Genomic DNA, 17,969 nt, shown 5'->3' with positions numbered 1-17,969 from the left:
TGGTCTAGTGAAAGGTGTCCATGGCAGAGGGGTTGGAACTAGATGACCTTTAAGGTCCCTCCCAATTCAAACCATTCTATGATTTTATGATTTTTACTTGTGCTTCATAATTGGGCTCTTGCTGTCAAAAAAGAATCACCCTAAAACTCTATTATCAATGTTTTTATGCATAAGAGATGTTTCCTAAGTGTTACTTTCCTATTTTTCCTAGCAGCATCAGCAATAAATTCATGCCAACAATTATTCTGGAAAACATAAAATGCATAGTTTTGTTTAATCAGTAGATAATTTTTTCCACCTACAAATGTCACCTCCATGTTATATAGTATATAAAGAATATATAAAGTATATATACTTTATATATAAAGCATATATAAAGTATATAGAAAGTATATATAAAGTATATAAAGTGACGCACTTGCAAAAGTGCCAAAAAAAGTCCATTCATGTTGTCCCCCATAAACAATCAAAATGCATTGTAAGAACACACACCCCACCCCTTGACACAGGGGAGTCAGCAATGCTACTACTGTTCAACTAACATGGAAGGGCCTTTAAAAACAATAATTAGACACGTTCATGAGAGAGAATTATGTCATGTAAAGATAAGCATTCCTGGAAGAGCTTTAGCCTCTATTAGAAAAGAGCATCTTTTACATTTTTCCTCTCAAATTAATTTCACAGACATGCAAGGTGTGATGGGAAAAAGGCACCATTCTCATCAGTGTTAAAAGCATATGATATGAATGAGGTCTCTAGCATGGCACTGGCTGCAATAAATTATCAAGTGTGCGTTCTGTTTTCTGAAATGGGCTCAATTTATCATTTTATTGAAAAGGTTCCATTATGCTAATGTCTTATAAAATCACATTCTGCTGTTGCTAGAAGGTGAAGAGGGGATATCAATTTTTATATATAGAATTTGAAAGTATTGCAGCAGTGAATTGTCAAGGGTTAATAACCCTAAAAGAAGATAAAATATACATAAGAGCAAACTTCCAAGGACTTTGTAATGACAAATTTTTATAACCCTACTGGAAGCTGAATAGTTTTCTTAAGCTTAACTCTCTTAAAAGAAATGTTGACAGAATTAGTAATAGTTAATTTCTGGGCTGAAAATTCTCCCTCTCTTCTCCAATTAACCCTTGAATTGACACTGGAGACTATTTTTTTCCAATGAAGATCAAAAGAGAAAATACCATTACCATTCTTGTCAACTTGCCCAGAAAACAAATACGAAGAAGAATCAGACAGAGGTACATGGGTGATTATTTGAAAAGGGGAATACTCCTTCTCTAAATAACAATTCCTGTAATAAGAACATTTTTTCTTCTTTTGAATTATTGTATACAAAACAGTAACGTATTAAAAGAAGAGAACTAGATTTAGATAGGCAATATGTTTGATCTCGCATAATAGCAATTCTGTGATTTTGTGGTTTGTATCCAAAAAACCTCTTTTTTGCTGTGCATCAAAATACAGATAATGTTTCAGAAACATTATCCTATTTTTAACAGGAAGCATTTTCCTAGGGGCATGCCTTCCCTACCTTTGAACGTACTCATAGAGAATAATCCAAGAAAGTACAGCATCAAGAGGGATAATTTAATATATACTGATGTTAACAAGCTGCCAAAAGAAGGAGTTGAGTCACCATTCCAGGAGGTATTTAAAGTACAGATGTGGCACTTAGGGACATAGTTTAGTGGTGGAATTGGTAGTGATGTCTTAACCTTTGGACTTAAGGACCTTAAGGTCTCTTCCAGCCTAAAGAATTCCATGATTCTATGACTGCAATATATTTCAGAAATCAAAAACAAGTGGAGCTAGAGCACTTTTATTGCTGTCTCTTTGGACCATCAATAAAAACTCATCTGGATCCCACAGCTTCAAATATGGATCACAGTTCAACAATTTGTCATACAACACTTACCAGAGAGCTTGGAAACTTAAAATTTTTGAAAAATTCTCATTCAATACATAGGAAATATTTAGTGCAATTGAGTTAAAATTAAATCCAATGTGTCTTTGCACTATGAAAATGTTATTGCCATACTCTTCTATTAATACATGTGGATTTTTAGACCTGAGATGCAGATACTTAAAAGATGGTTACTTCTGAAAAACATGTTCTAACACCGTGAAAATCTAGTCAGGCAAAAGATGTGAGCATTTTACATCAAGTCCGTGAGCAACTACCAGAGGAACAAAGAGTTGTGTAGCTGCACACATCGTTGTCTCAGGAGGCATCCATGTGACAAAATCTTGTAAAAAAGCACCAAAACATGCATAAGGGACTAAAAATGGGTAGAATGTCTCCCAGGTATGGAACACCCATGAAAGGTAGCTGGCAAAACAAAAAACAATGGAAGCAGTGAAGAGCACAAAGGAGATTCAGGACAGGGACAGTAGCATAAAACTATCAAATAAGAAAGGAAAAATGGAGAGGAAGGAAGACAAGTGCTTTAATTCCAATTTCGCTTTTAAATGAGCTCGCAGGCCCAATGAACTCAAATTTGTGACTACAACGCATCAATGCAATGAACATGGCATCAGGTTATGGCATTGTACATTGACAGAAAATTTAAGATAATAGGTCTAACAGTGAAAGTCTAATAGTTTAATGTATGTAATGAATGCACAGTGATAGCAATTAGCAATGTGCTGGACCTAATCACTGGCAATTGTCAATGCAGGAATTTTGTAAAAATTTGTTTTGAACTTTAAAACAGAATTGTACATACAGTAAATTTACAGTGTGTAATGAAGGCAAATGCAGCCTTGCTTCCCAGAAATTATTTGTTAAAATCAGGACTAGTACATTATTTCTGAGTTGGTATTTTATTCTGCATTTCTTAAAAAGATAAGTTAATACCTTCCCTTTTCTGGGTGTAGATTGGTCCTCAAATTAGTATTGCATTTAATATTTTAAAATTTGCAAAATAATATATTATAAAAAATCTGAATCAAATATAGGCTAAATCACAATGTTCTGCTTGGTGAATTTTCATTTAAATTAAAAGTATTTTAATTCTAAATCAAAAGTAAACTGTTAGGGCATGAAATCCAAAAATAAATAGTAACCTAACTAGTTACTAGAATATGTCTACTGAAACAATACATTGGTTGCATATTAAGTAATTTACTACTTTTTCTTGTACAGCAATATGAATCTTATTCAAATGGATGTCTGTGAAAGAAGACTCTGGTAAGAATCATGTAAGCACCAGGAAATGCTGTATTAATATTTCAAGAAATTTAAGAAAGGTCAGTATAAACACTGGGAATTTATTTTTAGAACAATATTTTGATAACTCTAGAAAAAAAGGCCTAATTACTAAATGTAAATTGCACAGAATACGATTTTCCTTCTCCAAACTACTGATTTACAATACCATGTATCTAACGTATATTTCATTAATTAATAAATGTTATCATTAAGCAATAAATTATTTGTATACATGACAAAGGGGAAAAAAAAACTGCAGTGAAATGACATGAGAAATTTTAGGAATCCTTTTTTATCGCTTTTAAGGGAATAGTAAATTCTTAGATATTTGTATTTGTAACACAGAAAAGCAATATTAGGTCCACAAGCTTCACATTTTTGCAGACAATAAAAACATTCTTTTCACGCTGGAAGCCATTTTGAATGGATGAGTGCTCATGTTTTGATGAAATTATCAAAAAGGGATAAGAAATAGCTGCAGTTGTTCTCAGCTCAGTACTGGGTAGTGGCACTCAGCCTAACACCACGTGCAAATAGGGAAGTAGATGTACATCATAACCCTGTCCAGTCTGTATCTAATTTGAGAATATAAGGTCTATAAAACTGTGATTTTAAAGTACTTCAGGAGTTTAGACTTCTCATTTACTTCAAACAAATTTGACATAAAAATTTTTATCCTTTTAGGCTTTTTGAGTAGAAGAATGATAATAAAGTGTAATATCAATTACAGGTCACAGGAATTTTTAACACACAGTCATCAGAATACTATTCAAAAACTATTTGTACAATGTCAGCAATTTCCATGATTACATTGATATTGGTTTTATTGTTCATCAGGGCCTGCCACAGGTGTAGGCACAGATCTGACTAGCCACACCCTAAATTGTGGCTTCCCCTTACAAGTGTTTTTTCCAGTCTCTTTCATGGAATCAGACTCTTACATGGAATGGGCACCAGTTCATCACTTCGTGCATCACTAACAATACTGAGGTGTTGGTAATGACAGTTTCATCTGCCTTAACTGATACTTGCATTATTTGGAAAGACAAGAAGTTTTAACATATATTAAGTTTTGGCAGAGCATTTCTTAACAAGACGGAAAACAATCAATCCCTCCTTTTGCTAAAATTTACAGCTTGACACACCTAAGTCAGTATATACCAGTACTTTATTAACTCTTCTGTGAACAGAAGAACATGGAAAAATAAAGAAACAGAGGTGCCTTGCATGCAAGCATTTGTAACAGTCTACCTAAAGAACACCATGATTTTTTTTTTTTTGGAACTGACCAGATGAACCTTTATTTAAAAGTTGAAAATAAAAAAAACCCTAAATGATGACCACATCTACTTGATTCAGACAAAATAATAAACCAGCTGACAATGGATTAACCTGGGAATTACATAAGTAACAACATTCAGGTCATCTTACAGAAAACAGATTCTGTTGAACTAGCTCTATTTTTTTCATATTACAAATTTGCTTGACATCAGTCTTAATTTTAAAAAGGGATGGAATGGGATTTTGCATTCTGACTTCCTGCCTAGCACTATCCATACTACTTCTAGGTTTAAGTTCTATCTTAATTTTTCAGAAAAATGTTCTATTTTTTTTTAAATGGACAAATATGGAGAATTCTTGTACATAGAAGATACAATAACTTGCATTGGTAGTTGATTTCCTGGCACGTTAAAATCCATGTGGGGTATTTGTTGGCTTGCACTTTCTAGATAATGAGAGCTAAAATCCTAAGATAGCTGGTAAGATCTAATATTCCCACATTACCAAATTTCCAATCCACAGATGCCAAAACAAATATAAACTAATCATGATGTGCACTTTTATAGGATTCTCATTACTCTTCTCCTGAACCTTCTAACAGTTTAGACTTCAAAACAGTGTGCTATACTAGTTTTAGTCATGCAAGTGTCAAAAGCAGAGAAAAACACATATTGCCACTCCATTCTGTTTTCTGTTTATATTTCCAAATATTCTCTTGGCTTTCTGGAATCTGAAATCATGATGCATTCTCTTGTTCAGCAGATGAGTCATACAAGCCCTTATGTCTTACCGATTCATTGGTTTTCAGGTAGAAATCAGAGAATCATGGAATTGTTACGGTTAGAAAAGACCTCTCAGGTTATCAAGTCCAACCATTATCTCTTCATCTTATACATGTATCTGCTGACATGCAATCATTATGGATCACAGTTTCATTTACTTACATTGTGTTTAATAAAGCACTTTGTTCCAGATATTGTACAGATGCAAATTTGGATGGGATGAGATGGGATGAAAGTCCTGTGCTGAGATTTTTTTACTTATACGCCAGAAGTCACACAATGTTTTTAGAACAAAGAAACAACAAGAAAAACAAACAAATGCCCCAAGAAAAACAACAACAAAGCAAAACCAAAAAAACTGAGGAGAAAAGGCATTTCTGCTACTTTTGTCTGCAAAGACAGGAAACTGGGAATTCTTTGATGGGAAGATTATTTGGATCCATTTTTGTATGTTTTTCAGCTTGTTAATGACTTTCAAACTTCTGAATTTCTCACAGAGAAACATACTGTTGTCTAAAAAACAGTGCAAGTAAGATGCATCTCCAGACCAGTCATAAGTTGGTTTCATTGCTCACACAGGAGTGGGGGTGAGCTGTGAGAAGGATGTCCTGTTACATGCTTCTGCAAGGAGCAAATGATACCCTTGGTGGAGACACACAGGCAGGCCATAAGGGTTTTTGTCTCATCAAGTGCAGCAGCTCATACTACCAAAGTATATTGCTTTTATAGTAGCAGTACAGCACAACAAGAGTTAGCCTCTCCCCAGGTTTGTCTGGTAAAATTTTACATTTTGGCCTCTAAGCATTCACTTCAAAAATATTATTTTTGCAGTCAAATACTGCAAAAGCTTCTGGGAGATGCTCTTGTGATGTGAAAATTACCACAAACCTTTTTCCTCAGACTTCAAAGGAGGGCAAATAAAACAAAATCAGGGAAGGAACATGGGGTCAGCATAACAAATAAAAATAACTTAGGCTTCAGAAAGACCTGAAGTCGCAGTGTTTACTGCTGCAATTACGGAATAGCTGTGTAGCATGTCAGACTAAATAATATTAATTTAATCAATTAATTAAACCTTTGCCTCTAAATGGAATATTTAAATTTGTCATCTACACACAGAAAACTAAAGGTTATTCTTCACTCACCTGTCTAGGTTGCTGCTGTAGACTGATCATCACAATCATTCATCTCCAAAGACCACAGCTTGGTAAGTGTAAATTCAGCTACCAGCCATGGTACTTGCTTTGTTCAGCCACTCATTCCCACCAATATTTGTCATTTCATTTATGCCAAAGGAATTCCTAGCTGCACAGTAAAGCTTACTACAAAATTGTTCTTTGGAATATTTTTTTTAAGTGACTGCAAATTCATAACAAAAAATATCGCTCCCCATATTGAACAAATGGGTGGAGCTGAACAGAAAAAAAGGACAAGTTTTAATAGTTAGAATCAAAACAAGGAAAGAAGTTAACATGCCTTTAAAAAGTACTTGTTATTTACATCTTTCCACAAAGAACAATCAGTCATTAGAGTGGCTCTTCTTTTTTTTTTTCTTTTTCTTTTTCTTCTTATGATAAAAAGCCTTTTTAACTTCATCACAGAAAGAACTAACCCAGGTATTTGATCAATACATTTTGTCCTCATGTGTTCTGCCATGAAAATATTTGATACAACAGATGACACCTATCAGTTTGTTCTTGGCTTCACAGAGTTTGTAGTCTATGGAAAATATGTCAAATGACCTATTTTAAAAGTCCTTACACATATATAAACTATCCTGTAATGTCAAGCACAGCTATTAAATCCCTTTACATATCGTGTACAGTAATGAAAAACTAAATATGTGGTAATGTTTAAAAGCTCACACTTTTGCCTTGCTTCAGAGAGTAAGCCCAGGCTGAAGCTCTGTCCCCAGTTTACCCGGTTTAAATTAGCATGCTCTTATCTCATTACTCATTCAGATTGGGAGATGTGGATCATTAAGCTGGGTACTAATTTGCTCCTAAACTGCACTCATTCATCATTAGTTGGCAGTGAGAGGTTGACCAAGTCAGTTGTGGAATACTTCTGTGACCCTCCCATGGATTGTATATTTTCTGCATGAGCTACTTAATAAATTCTTTAGAAGTTATTTTAACAGTTTTAGTAGCCATGTTGTTAAGCAAGATGATTTCTGTTGCCAGGGCAGTCACAGAGTATCTCTTGTCATATTCACAATTTATCTTCTGTACTCTGGATACGTATGTTTGCTATTACCTTCTGTACTGTGCAAAAAGAGTATTTGTGTACTGCTCTCTATAAAAAGACATCTCTGATGGACTATTATGATAAATCACAACTGAATCTGGTATTGCACAGAATGATGTATCTTCACTGGGGCAACACAGTGTCAGTAGGATCATTTTGCAGTAACTGGTGCTTCACATTATTTTTCACAATGAAGATACTCTCAATAATCATTTGGTGGATGAAGAAGTACAAATGTCCATAGTATGAATCATCACCATCAGGTGTTATGCCAGCAAACCTACAAAAAGCGTTAATCAATTGTAAATATTTTTTTATAAAATTTATGGGTGTGAAAGCATCACAACAGATTAAACACATTTGCAAGGCATAAGCTGCCCAACATTCTAGTTAAGAAAACTTCTATAATGGAAATTTTGTAGAGACTATATTTTGCCTTCTCATAGACCTCTGGGGATTTTGCCATCTTATAATAATTTACAAAAATATGAGCATAATACAAGTTAGAGATAGGAGTAACACAAGAAATCACTAATTTTATCCACAAAGCAAAATTATTTTGCTAGAAGACACATCAGATGCTTATCACATTAATATTGTTGTATTTTTTGTTTAATAAATCAAATAAACCATATATTTTGGGGGCTTTTTCCCTGTGGTATGGAAGTAGAACTGTTTACCCTAAGAAAGAAAAAGACACATGTTTAGAAATGTATATTGAAATGTACTAAGTCACTGAATTACCTGATTTTTCAGAGGGAAGTGATACACTGTTGTTTCCAGGATCCAGAATAACTGCCAACCCTGCAGAGACTGAAGGGAGGATGCTTGTACTGAGATCTATGCGAGTTAAACTCTCAGGTTCCCTTTTCAAGGCTTTTGGAACACCTCCGACACAGCTATCTTCTGTCTTCTCCCTGTTATGACTGCTCTTCTGTGGACTCTGAACAATATGAACAATGCTCTGCTGGGCCAGGTCACAGTTCTGCAACACAAAATCAAAACAGCTATAAATAATTAATTGTAACATAATGGACAAAATCCCTCTATCTCCAACTTGTTATTTGTTAAATGGTCTCCAAACAATTTTGTGGAGAATTTCAGTGTGCAGTAATGGAGTTTAAAGCAAAGTGACAAGTGTAAATTGCTGGAATTAGGATTACTTGCATTGCCAAAAGGGTCACAACACTTACAAGAGCTAAACGTTTAACAAAGAAAGAGTGGACCGGAGCCAACAGCTCTAAATAAGTCAGGTTTATTGGCACAAAGTAAAAGATCTCCAGAGGGAGCACTACTAAATCAAGCACTAAGAATATTCAACACTTAAAGAGGCGCTTGCACAGATAATGCTGAAACACACTCTTCATGTAGCAGTTTTGGGTCAAACTTGATGATCACTGAGAGTTCATGAACAAGTTAGTCCAAAATATTTATAATCAGAAATAGGAAAGATGATGCTACTGATGAAGAGTGATACTTATTTCTTCTCCATAATGTAATTTTCAGTCTAAATCTGGTTGTAGATGTAGACTCAGCATGAGTTTCCCATTCTTTCCAAAAATTACATTTAACTGCTGACTTTAGATTTAGAGAAAGCCTGTGGAAGATCTCATGAGTGCTGTAGTCTTTCATGATAAAGCAAAAGAACTACGAGTCATTTTAGCCTCAAATGAGACCATTTTATTGCCTCACATATACAGAAGCTTCTCCTCCTTTTCAGTCGTCATCAGAGGTGATCCTTAGATCCAGATTTCCAGATTTTGTGTCTTAGAAAATATCTGGGTAAATAAGGATCTCATGAAAGGTTCATATATGATAAATCAGCATGTCTTTCACAACTTTTTCAGCATTTTCACAATACAGAACAGAAAAGCAAAATATTATGTCAGAACTAGAAATTAAAGAGATTTTAAAAGACCTATCATTAATGAAGGTCCTTCAAGAAAGATTTGTATTGATCTTTCCACAAGACTCCTTGCAGGAAAAATTGTTCTTTATTCAGTGATACCTTCTGGAGACTCACACCTAATTCTTCAATGTCATGAATGAACATAAACATCAGCCTACACAGAAAGTAGGTAGTCTGGCAAAAAATTAATTTTCTAACTCTCTGCAGCATCATTAGGTCGGCCATCTCTGTTGTGAAAAGACAGACTATTGAATCCATTTGGGAGATTCTGAAGAACAGTTCTGAAGCATTTGTCTCTGTATCTACATAATATTTAAAAATTGAAATTTGTATATGCAACTACTACACACACTTTCAATTGCAAAAGATTGCTTTATAGATATTTTAGATATTCTACCACTTCTATTCTGGTCTCTTTTCTGTTGAGTGGTTTTCCCTCATTCTCTTATATTATTTTTCAGTACTTCTCCCTCCACACCTTCTTTCTTATGCAATGCAATTTAAGGTACAAAAATCTGGCTTTTGTTTTGTTTTAATTGAATTTTTAATAACACACTCTCTCCTTAGTGAAGCAGTAGTCAGCCAGCAGAGATTTGTCAGAGCAAGGACACTGCAGTCTTAATATTCAATCCAAGCCATTATTAAATTTCAACCTTAGAACATTATGTTGACATTAAAGGTCTCTATTTTTTTATTTATTTTTTTTTGGTACAACTTGTTGACCATAGCATTTTAACAAGATTCCCTTAAATAGCTCAATAATTCCATTCATTAACACAATATACAAAACGTCTGTCACTCTAAAACTTCTCCCACTAAGAATACCGCACAACATTAAAGAATTTAATAATCTAAAATAAATTAATAATGGAATTAATAACTAGGGAAATGAGTAGCTCAAAAGTGTTTTGCTACATTACAGTGAGAGTTTAAAAAGAGAAATAGGTATGTATGCAGAAACTCACAACCTTGGAAACCCCTAATAAACTGCCAATCAGTCATACTCTGTTTTAATGATCACCTCTTCTGGCAGTTTTTCTTGGTTAAGTAGATCATGTTCTGCCTTTCATTTCTTTCTCAATACTTGCTGTTCTTCTCAGCTGGTTGTTTTTTTTATTTTTATTTTTTAAAGCTTGCATCAGTTCCTGATTCAGCTCACTGCCTGATGCTGTGCTACAATCACACTGAGGGGACGGTGCATATGAAAGAACAAAAGGGATGGAAAGAGCTACTTAAAAATGCCAAAATTCCCCCACAATTTCACCACAAACTTTTTCAACCATTCTTGCTTGATCTTCACTGCTGCGCATGTATATGTATATGCCTGGGTATATCAGTTAAGTATAAAAGTACCGGTCCTTCTCAGGTTCCTTTTGCAAGCTGGAGGCTTTGTGTTCAGCTTAGAAAAAAGGGAAGGGCTGACAAAAAAGAACTCCATCTTACCTACTATTCTCTCTTTTGCAATATCAAGAACTACATCAGAAAAATATGTAAAATTTGTACTTTAGGCAATTCTATAGATTGCCTGTGCTGGTTAGACCACGGTGCTAATAACACCAAGGTTGTGGGTTTGATCCCTGCATGGGCCATTCACTTCAGAATTGGACTCAATTATCCTTGTGGGTCTCCTCCAACTCAGCAAATTCTGTGATTCTGTATATGACCATAGAAGGAGTGGCTTTTGGTATTTCCCTTAATAAAATTTTTAAAGGACAGGACATGCTCTATCTTAGCTTTCTTCCATCTCTTTATCTAAAACGAAAACAAGTTTTGACAGATTGAACATCATTACTGATGATGACAATGTAGATAATAAATAGTCTCAGGAAAACTTAATTAGCAGATCTCAGGATAACTTTCAAAGAAACCAAGTAGGAGAAAGAAACACATCCTTTGATTTTTACCCTGTGTAGATTTCATAAGGAAGTCACTGAGCAGTAACAAACATGGAGTCCCAAAGCATCAGTTTTGTAATGTTTTTCTGAGTACATTTGAATTGAATTAGGCATGTATTTAAAGGAGGAAATTAATCCTCAACCTTTGTAAGAAAAGTGGTAAAACAGTACAAGAAGAAAATAAAAAAGAGTTGTGATCGTATGTTAATTGTGGAAAGATCTGTATGGGACTATAACCCAGCATTTCCCAGAATATGGGTGATTAATGGTTTATAGCAGGTTACACTTCATGGACAATAGATGGGCTAAGTCTGCGGCTTTTTCTTTGCAAAAAGAGGTAGCATTCTAACTATTTCTGTGAGAGTTTAGGTTGTGCCTTAGGTTACTATTGTAAGATACAATTGTTTATGTCAATGTCACTTCTGTTTCCTTCATGTATTTGTTTTACGCCTCAGGAAACATTCTTTTGAGCATATCTATTATTAATGATTCTAGAGATATTGTCTTGTCTTATCTGTTGATTCAAATTAATGCCTGTGTGCCATATTCCAGTGGGAAATACTAAAAGCATATAAAAAGCAGATTGTGAAGTATCTTCTTTCACTAGAGCAAAGGGAACTGATAAGATCCAAAAATTATGAAACTCACTAATGAGAACTGGTTCTTTAGAGAAAATGGGTTTTGGCCAACTTGGGAAAATGAATTCATAGCAGAGAAAAATTAAAATTAAAACTTCTTTTCATTTAAGCCTTTCACCTATTTTATTTCTTTTTTTTCTGAATTCTCAAGTTGAATTTCATAAGGCTGAATCAGCACATCCTGAATGAACAACATAATATCCTTTGGTATTTAAGTTACTCTGAAATCCTCTCGTTAGGCTCTGGGGAGACCTCACTGTAGCCTTTCAGTACTTGAAGGAGACTTAGGAGAAAAAAACCCAAAAAACCCCAAAAAACCGGGATTTTTTACATAGGTAGATAGTGACAGGCCAATGGGGAACACTTTCAAACAAAAAGATAAGATGTCAGGAAGAAATTCTTCACTGAAAGGGTGGTGAGGCATTGGAACATCTTGCCCAGGGAAGCTGTGGATTCCCCATCCCTGGAAGTGTTCAAGGCCAGGCTGGCTGGGGCTACATGAACCAGTGAGTGACATTCCTGTCCACAGTGAGGGGGTGGGAACTAGATAATCTTTATTGTCCCTTCCAACCCAAACCATTCAGTGGTTCTGACAGATTTCTGTTTGATGTCCTCCACACAACATATTTTGATAGTAATACCAATACTGAAAGAAGCTTTCTCAATCTAACAAATGTAAAGCCCACTAGAGAACTCATATTTTCTGAAGTGCAATAAACTTTATTTTGAAAAGTTTTACTTAAAAGAAACATTAGAGAAGAAAACAGTCTGAATCTGAAGTTTTGTATGTGAATATAAAGAAACTTGTAGTGTTTTGTCTTGAAAAGGAATTTGCTAAATTTCCATTTCCTGCTAATGTTTGAGCTGGGATTTTTAAGGTGTTGAGGTATTTTCTTATTGCATATCTATCACAAAGTGAAAATCCTCACACTCCATTACCTATGATTCAGTTTGAAATTCCAACATTTATGTTACCTGGAGAGTCACACCTTTACCCATGAATCCCTGGGGCCTATTGTGGATACAATAACAGTGGAATTGTTGAATTGTCTAACAGCTGCCTATTTAGATCAAGCAGACTGCCTGATGCCATTCCCAAAGAGATTCACATAAAGCCAATGCTCAAGAAAAAGTATTTTCTAGGAATGATCAACAAATCCCAAAAAGTTGGCTTTCCAGTTTGGTTTTGGTTTTTTTTGTTGTTTTGCTTTTTCTATAAAAATAGCACAACACATCTCTTCAAACCAATAGAACCTCATGTAAAAGTGTAGATGACATACTGATTTTATTGGGAAAATATTTTTTCATGGATAATGTAGAGAGACATTAAAAATTACTTTCTAAACAGACAAATAAGCATATGAAGTTCCCAGAAGAGAGAGAGAAAATAAAAGCTCAGGAAGCCTTACTCAACTGTTACTGTAACCCTTTCACAAGGAAAGAGTCTAGGTTTCAAAACGCAGCAGAAACAGAAAAGAAGTCAATTGGAAGAGGAACACTGTTTCATCCCCTGATCACAGTGAATGCCAAAAAAACAAGCAGAGGAAAGCAACACCATAATAATACACTTTATTACATAGGAAGCTAAAGCTGGTATATTAATGAATTTGAAAGCAGAGACTACCTAAAATAAAAGATAGAGATATAGCAATAAAGATATAGCAATAACATTCTGTTAAGCCATGTTAGTTTAAGAAATGGGAAGCAAGATTTGCAAGACTTAATATCTTTCATTTGATTTGCTAATACAGAAAGAAAAATCAGCTTCTGGGCTCAGAGAATCTTATGCAGGTCATGGCAAGGGGAAACCTGAAAAATTAAACACTGTTAAAATAATGAAGCAAATCAGCACTCTGATCTGATATCACCATCCATTTGTGTGAATACTGACTGCTCAGTGGCAGCGAACTAAAGATTGCTCCACATGGGGCAAGGGAAAAAAGCCAGTGCACCAGCAGGCCTAAATTACATGGACCACTTAGCAGTTAAATTCTAGCAATCAGAAACTACTTTCTCTTTTATGGTGCTATGGAATACATCTATATTTGATTTCAGTTCACCTATTCAACATTTTCAGAGTTATACATTACTGTTCTAGTTTAGTTTTCAGAATATTGTGGGTGCTAAGCAACACCTAGAAGTAGAAGGAAAAATAGACATATTATTGAAAGCACCACATATTCAAATAAATGTGATTAAAAGGCAGAAACTCCTTCACTTAGCAGAAGAGTTAACTCAGACACATTCAAATTTAGATTCTATTATTTTTTAGCAAAGTCACCAGTTGATATTGAACAAGACAAAATAAGTGCATACTGTGGGATTTACTACAGTCAGTTCAGCCAATGGTCCCTCTGTGTAGCAAGGAGCCTTGACTAGCATTTACAAAAATAAAATCCCCTGATTTATAGTCAAAGACAATAGTTCATATATTACAAAGGTTCTGCTCTGAATGACACTCTTAAAAGAGAAGTAAAAGACTTAAGATTTTATACTGACTAGTCCCTTAATGAGTTAATAATTTGCTGGAAATGGAAATGTATTCAACTAAGTCAGAAATCCCCCTCTTCCTTCACTTACAAATCATTTTATGCTTCATTTCCATCTTTTTCACATTATAACACAAAAATTTAATGCTAATTTCTAGCTCAGTGGAGGGAATGCAGAGTTAATGCTCAGTTAGGAACATTTCAGGGTTATTACTTTTTGTAAACAATCTAAGACCTCAGCAATGCTATATACATATTTCTAAATGGCATTACTAACACAATGACACCATTAATATGATAACTTTTCTTGAATGTAGCTCTTTTAGCACAAATTCCCAAAAAATATATTAACCCTTATAACAAATAAAAATGTTTTATTGGCAGCACATGAAACAGTTTGCAACATTAAAATACCTGCTTTGATTATAGTTATTCCCTTCAAAACTCTGCATAATGATCTGCAAAAGACACAGAAGGCAGCCAAACTTTTTGGTATTATGTTTACAAAGCTATTAGTATCTACACGGTGACATTAAGAACATATAATGCGATACAAAATGGAAGAGAAATAGTCAGATGAACACTACATTCATATAAAACTTTTCTCAGTAAATGAACAACTTTTGCCTTCTTGTACTTTCATATATTTTGCATAAAGAACAACCTACAAACACTCCATTTATTATAATGCCTGTATAGAAAGCAGCAGGACAATGAGAAGCTTATAATGCTACAATAAAAATGAATACAGTTAAGTTCTCATGACCATTTGCTTTCCTCCTAAACACAGTTGAATGCACCTCATTATTATTCCATCTTCCACACTGAACTACCTGATAGAATTTATACTCTCTAAACATGTTATCTCCAGCTGTAAACATAAAAAAAGCAAGCTTATTATTTATCAGGTATGGATTGCATTTTCCAAAGCTCTAATTTCTTCTCAAGCCACACTGAAACAGAACAAGTAACAAGTGTATTCTGTAAAATGCTTGAATGAATTACATTTGGGCACATTTTGGTCTGGGTTAAACGGTAATAAAAGGTACTTGGCTCAGAAAAGGTCTCATAATCAAGCACTGTTCACAGTCTGCAGAGTGCAGCATGGCCTCGGGACTCTGGACTATATGTTATTTGACTAACATAAGATCTCATTTTTATTTCCTCTTCCCCTTAAATTCTTCTTTGAGAAGATTTATCTCAACAAGGCAGACACTGCCAATCTGCTTACACTTCTGTGTCTTCACTTAAGGCATATAATAAGTATTAGTGACTATGTGAGGAACAGGCATAAAAGTGGCCTCACACTGACACGTAATAAGTGTCAGGACATTACTGAGACATAAATTCTATTCGAAGAACTGGTGAGTCACTTACTACGCAGAACTCTGAAAATATTTTAAAGACTTCAGTAGTCTCTCATGCTGATGGGACACTGTGGTGGCAGCTAGTGAGCTGCAGAAAGGAATTTGGAGAATTCCCTTTTCAAAGACCTCTAAAAGAATTCCTATGTGTTGTAAATACTCCACTGTAGAAAGCAAATTTTTCCTGTGAATTTATTGTCTACTGCATCAAAAGTTTAATAGCTATAAATATTTATTTCAATTACTTCAAGTAGTCATTTCACAGATGCCTTTTTCATGCTTTATGGCCAGCACCTGGTATACATCCCAACCAAGGAACACTTTGGTCTTCTACTTGTCCCAGTTCATGCATCTATATATCAGTTTGAGCAGCTGCAGTGAGAACAGCTGTAAATAAAGCCTAGTGAGCACCTTATGCTGCCCTACTTGGTAACTTCTTAGTATAAACAAAGACAAGAGATCAAATATTTTCCAGATTTTATCTGATTAAATAATCAGATTATTTAAAACTATTATTTTAAACTGCTAGTTTAAAAGCAAGTATGCTTATAAACTAGCAGTTTCTATGAAAGATGAAAATGGTCTTAGATTTGATTTTTGGGCTATGCCTACCAAAATATCCCAGCAGGATGATGCTGGAAAATCTATGCAGTGCTCTATTGTGTAGCACACCTACATATCCAGCTGGGCTTTACTTTAGGGCTAGTTTGCCACACATACAGTTAGGTATGTTACAAAAGACACAGTTTATAGATTCTTCCCAATCCCTAATGGGGAATCAGTGCCATATCAGAAAATACTCTTATAATAAATTAATCCCTGTGACCAGTATATATGGGCATAGTTTGTCACCTCATTTATTCCCACCCCTTAAGAAATCATGCCAAATTTTAAAAGGCAAAACACTCATGTTGTATTTTGACCTGGCAAGCAGCTAAACATCGCATAGCCACTCCCTCAATTCTCTAAACAGAACCTACCCCTCAGTGGGATAGCAGGGGAGGGAGATTGTGAAAAAAGTAAATCTTGTGAGCTGAGATAGTTTACTTGGACAGAAAAGGGAGAAACCCCAATAATAAGGAATCAAGTATATACAACACAATCACTCACCACCCACTAATGGATGCAGCTCAGTTCCTGAGCAGCAGCCCCTGGCCAGCTTTCCCCCTTGTTTATATTCTGATGGATATAAGAGGCCATACAGTGTGGAACATCCCTTTGGTGAGCTGAGGTCAGCTTTTGTGGCTGTGTCTCCTCACAACTACTTCTGCCCCTGCAGCCTGCTCGCTGCTGGGGTGGGGTGAGGAGCTGAAAAGCCCTTGACTCTGGGTAAACACTGCTTAGCAAGAACTAAAATGTCAATGTGTTAACAACATTATTCTCATCTTAAAACCAAAACACAGCACTGTACCAGCTACTGGGAAGAAAATTAACTTTATCCCAGCCAAAATCATAATTACACACTAATAAAAACAAGGCGAATGCTATGAAGATATAATAGAAATAATTAAAATTTGATATTCAAATTAAAAGATGCTTTTTATATCTGTAAGTAATCTGTGATTTTTTTTAAAAAAAATCTAGCATAAATGGAAAACATGACAATAAATGAATCCAGACTGATTCTGCTGAATAACCATATTATACATAGCATTATAAAAGGGAGGTGAGAAGACCTTATTGAGTAATGGATGAAAGATGTTTTTGAACATCACAGCAAAAGAATTATGACCCATTAAAAAGATTTAAAAAACCCTGCTTTAAGAGTGCATTTTTACCCATCCCTGGGAAAAAAAATGTTCAATTTTCCCATGAGGGAATTCAATTCTAATATAGATATCTTCAATGATACAGCATCAAGCTATGATAGACAGCTTCAGTATTCAGATTTAGTTAGAAATATATAGATTATTAATACAAACAGGTTTCTGAAAATTATTTTGAAGATTTTTGTATCACAACATTCTCCTGCATATTCAGTTTACAACATATCATATTCTTTCCATAGGCATATCACATATAAGTCCAAACTCTTTGCTAAAAAAATCTGGAATATTAAGATCTTTCCATGTGGATGAGAAATTGTGTAATTTCGATTCAGATCCAGATACGGATTCTGAAAACACATGCAGGAA

General features: G+C 34.8%; 1 protein-coding gene across 1 annotated transcript in view; it reads right to left on the bottom strand.

Moving 5' to 3' along the window:
• Positions 1–17,969, bottom strand: part of PRKN (parkin RBR E3 ubiquitin protein ligase) — a 700,273-nt gene that overhangs the window by 466,485 nt on the left and 215,819 nt on the right. The window contains exon 3 of the mRNA XM_058836200.1: positions 8,284–8,524. Within this exon, the coding sequence (XP_058692183.1) occupies positions 8,284–8,524 (241 nt within the window). The remainder of the gene's footprint in view (positions 1–8,283; positions 8,525–17,969) is intronic.

The sequence above is a fragment of the Poecile atricapillus genome, chromosome 3, assembly GCF_030490865.1.
Source record: "Poecile atricapillus isolate bPoeAtr1 chromosome 3, bPoeAtr1.hap1, whole genome shotgun sequence".
In the NCBI taxonomy this organism is placed as follows: domain Eukaryota; kingdom Metazoa; phylum Chordata; class Aves; order Passeriformes; family Paridae; genus Poecile; species Poecile atricapillus.
Note: the sequence above shows the minus strand (reverse complement) of the source record. Positions and strands in the feature narration are given on the sequence as shown.